The 3,428-nt window shown below is 43.5% G+C and overlaps 1 protein-coding gene across 1 annotated transcript; it reads right to left on the reverse strand.

Moving 5' to 3' along the window:
* LOC105042811 (protochlorophyllide reductase) lies at positions 1 to 2,716 on the reverse strand. The gene is made up of 5 exons (XM_010920142.4): positions 2,558 to 2,716; positions 2,339 to 2,440; positions 902 to 1,427; positions 442 to 800; positions 1 to 350 (listed from the first exon to the last, which is right to left on the reverse strand). Exons 1-5 carry the CDS (start codon positions 2,606 to 2,608, stop codon positions 195 to 197), a joined length of 1,194 nt encoding a protein of 397 aa, XP_010918444.1. The 5' UTR covers positions 2,609 to 2,716; the 3' UTR covers positions 1 to 194.
* Between the last annotated feature and the right edge of the window lie 712 nt (positions 2,717 to 3,428).

Below are 3,428 nucleotides of genomic sequence, written 5' to 3' on the forward strand. Positions count from 1 at the left end.
TCTGGAAAAAGGATGTGCTCACTCTTATTATCTCAACAACAGAATTTTTCAACCAAATTCTACAGACAAATCCACTGCAAACAACATGACTTGGTGTTCAGTGGTATTTGATGAGCACACAAGCTGAGCCAAAGGTGACACAAAACACCTGATGACATGAAGATGCATTAAGCGCAGTTGGACATGGAGAGGCATTAAGCCAGGCCAACCAGTTTCTCACTGAGCTCCCACACCCTCCGAGCCTTCTCAGGATCGCTGGCCTCTTCTGACAACTGATTCTCGAATGATGCCGAGTTCTTGTTCCAGCTCCAGTATACGCCAGATTTCGTCAAGCTGGGATCGCTTACCACCTGAAACCAATAAAATCCAAATGTGAGTTTGAGCCCTTGTGCCTGCAAAAATGTTTGAATCCTAAATTGGCATGAGACTAATTATATACACCTGTGCAAGTCTTTTGCCAGCCTCATCCTCAGAAACAAAGCCTTTCGTGATGTACTTTTGGAACGGAGGGAAGAGGAGCCTGAACAAGGGGATGTGCTCTCTGAAGAGGCCAGTGGTGGCAATGCAGCCAGGGTAAAGGGAAGCAAATGTGATGCCAGTATCCTCATGGTATCGCCTATGGAATTCTTGCATCATTAGCATGTTGCAGACCTTACTGTCCTTGTATGCTTTCGCTCCGTCGAACTGTCCACCATCAATCATGGTGGAGCCATTCAGTCCATTCAAGCCCCCTGCAAGCCCCCTCAGGTCTCCAAGATTTGCCTTTGGTGGAACATTTCCGGCCAAAGTATTTGTGTTCCCTGGTAATTCACACAAACGCAAACAAGAATTTAGCTATCACCATCTCCATAACAACCATGCAAGTGAATGGAGTCCTCTAATTTCAAGCACTCAATTCTACCTGTTATCGAACCGACGATAATGAGACGCTTTGAGGGGTAATCAGAGTTCTTTAAGTCCTCAAGGAGCTCACGGGCAAGGAGGAAGTGGCCAAGGTGGTTTACTCCAACACTCATCTCAAATCCTTCAGCTGTGTAGGTGGGCTCATTTGCAGTTGGAAAGTAGACAGCAGCATTGCACACCAGCACATCGAGCGGCATACCGGAGTATTGGAAGTTCTTGATGAACTGACGGACGCTCTCGAGGGAGGCGAGGTTGAGGTGCATGACGGTGTAGTTGTCTTTGGACATGCCGGCTGCCTTGGCTGCTCTCTCTGCCTTGAGGAAGTCACGGCAGGCCATGATCACATTCCATTTCCCAGTCTCAGCCAGTGCCTTGGCAGTGGCTAGACCCAGACCAGAGGAGGCCCCAGTGACCACTACATTGCCCTTTCTCAGTGTCTTCTTCCCTTCCGGGGTGGCTCGGTTGATTGCCGGGGAGGCTGTAGCAGCTGTCTGTGCTCTTACTCCAACCGACACATTCACTCTCTGCTAGTTCATAGCCAATTTGCAAAACATTAATTTTGAAAAAAAAAAAAAAAATGATGATCTTGGGAAGCACTTAGATTTCTCAGAGCTTGTGGTATGAGCCAAGTAGAAGGCATTCGTATGCACTTTAATTACATTTATAGCTGAGAGTAAGGTGGTTCCAGGAGATGGAAACAGAACTGCAGATTATATGAGCTACTGGTACCCAGTAGCAAACATCCAGTCTGAAATAGCCAATTGATTAAGCATTAAGGATAGCAGAACTTGTTTAAAGATTGGACAGAACTTATGGACTGCCCTTTCACATTGGCAAGATATTTAGAACCCAAAATAGCCATTGGTAAAATTGAATTCGCTTTCATTACATGTGCAATTATGTTGGGTATTGAAGGGATGATTGTAGCAAGTCTCCCAAATGAATGTTATTTTCTCAAACTCTTGTGCATAACATCACATATCCACTAAACCATGGAAGAGTTCAAGGGGTCTTGTGGATGCTCTGGTTTGCTACCGTCCAACTCGCTGTATAAGGATAGCAAGTTAGAGCATCCAAGGGACATGCTGGAGTCCAAGATATGAGAATGCAGGGGATAAGATCAGACTTCGATAAAATGAACCCTTAAATTTTATATCATTGAAATCAGAATTTCCTTAAAATTGAGAGCTTTTTCTCATCTGAGCTAAGACAACATGACGTATTACAATTATTTGCAATTGCCGGTGCTTCCATAACATAAACTCAAGAGATAATTAATTACTTACCATTTGATGGAGAATTGGCAATTGGTTAAGCAATGAGCAAGACCAAATCCAAATCAGAAGGCTAGTCCTCTTTTTATGATCAAATAAAAGCTTGAAAGAATATATATCCATACATCTTTAAGAAAACAAACCAAACTAGAACTTCGTACCTTACTACGCCTGAGAACTGAACAACTGAAGTCAGATTTAACGTGGTCCGAAAGCGAAAACCCGAAGAAAGCCGAGTCCTTAACACCACCACTTACCTTTCCCTGCACCATAAACACCGCACACTTAGCTAACCTTATTCACATAACCCATTCCAAGGACAAGAAAGAAACAAAGAACCAAGCGAAACTATATAATGATGCCAATATCTCCTAACTCACCTCTTTATGGGTGGACAGAGCTGAAGGAAAGAAGGAAGCCTGAAGAGCCATTGAGAATGCTAAGTCCTATCAAAGAGTTGTTAGTAGTAGTGAGGGAGGAGACGTTGGCCCGTGGATGGAGGCAATGGGGATGGGAGAGAGGTTATAAAGGGGATAGCGTGACAGGATAAGGTGATAAAAACCGGCCCCGTGAGACGCCAAGTAGGCAGGATATCCTTCAATGGGATTTCGTGGTTTAGATTTCTTCTTGACGATATTTTCCTTGCTTCTGGATCCATCAACGGGACCAGAATGGATTGCTCGTATTGGGAGATCGGCCGGGGAGGATTAGCGGACCCGGATATCCTGTCCCCCAAGTGATGGTAGGGTTGTATGGGGTGGTTGTGTTTGTATCTGCTAGGCTGGGGTCCTTAGTTTTGCATTATGGTGCATAATGCTAGCCCAGAATTGCCATTTCTTTTGTGGTTATTTGGCCATGTGAGGGAGGGTCAGGTATTGGTCTCCCTTGATGACAAGTGTACATTATGCGCCCCATACATAGGTGATGTGGCATCAACACTCCTTATCCAAATCCAAACCTAAGTGCTCAGGCTAAGAGAATTGCTAAAGAACACAAAATTTCACACAAGAAGTTACATAGTTGATGTGCAATCATTCTATTTTTCTTCTCACGTATTATTTGATTGTGAAATAAGGCTTGCCCTAGCAGTCATACCTTTCTACAAAGTTTCTAAATTTGATTCTTAGATAGTAGAGAAATCCACAAGTACTATAACTAGTCAAGTCTATTTTTTTTCTCACCCCCACTTTCTATCTCTTTAAAGAGAGAGAGAAAAAAAAAGAAAAACCTTTATATAGTTTTCAATATTAT

The sequence above is a fragment of the Elaeis guineensis genome, chromosome 4 (genome assembly GCF_000442705.2).
Source record: "Elaeis guineensis isolate ETL-2024a chromosome 4, EG11, whole genome shotgun sequence".
Lineage (NCBI taxonomy): Eukaryota > Viridiplantae > Streptophyta > Magnoliopsida > Arecales > Arecaceae > Elaeis > Elaeis guineensis.

Excerpts from the sequence above, each read along its gene's own strand:
- LOC105042811 (XM_010920142.4), bottom strand. The coding sequence starts at position 2,608 with ATGGCTCTTCAGGCTTCCTTCTTTCCTTCAGCTCTGTCCACCCATAAA. Across the intron at positions 1,428-2,338 it reads CAGTTCTCAGGCGTAGTAAG|AGAGTGAATGTGTCGGTTGG; the intron begins GTACGAAGTTCT and ends ATGAACTAGCAG. Across the intron at positions 801-901 it reads TATCGTCGGTTCGATAACAG|GGAACACAAATACTTTGGCC; the intron begins GTAGAATTGAGT and ends GTGAATTACCAG.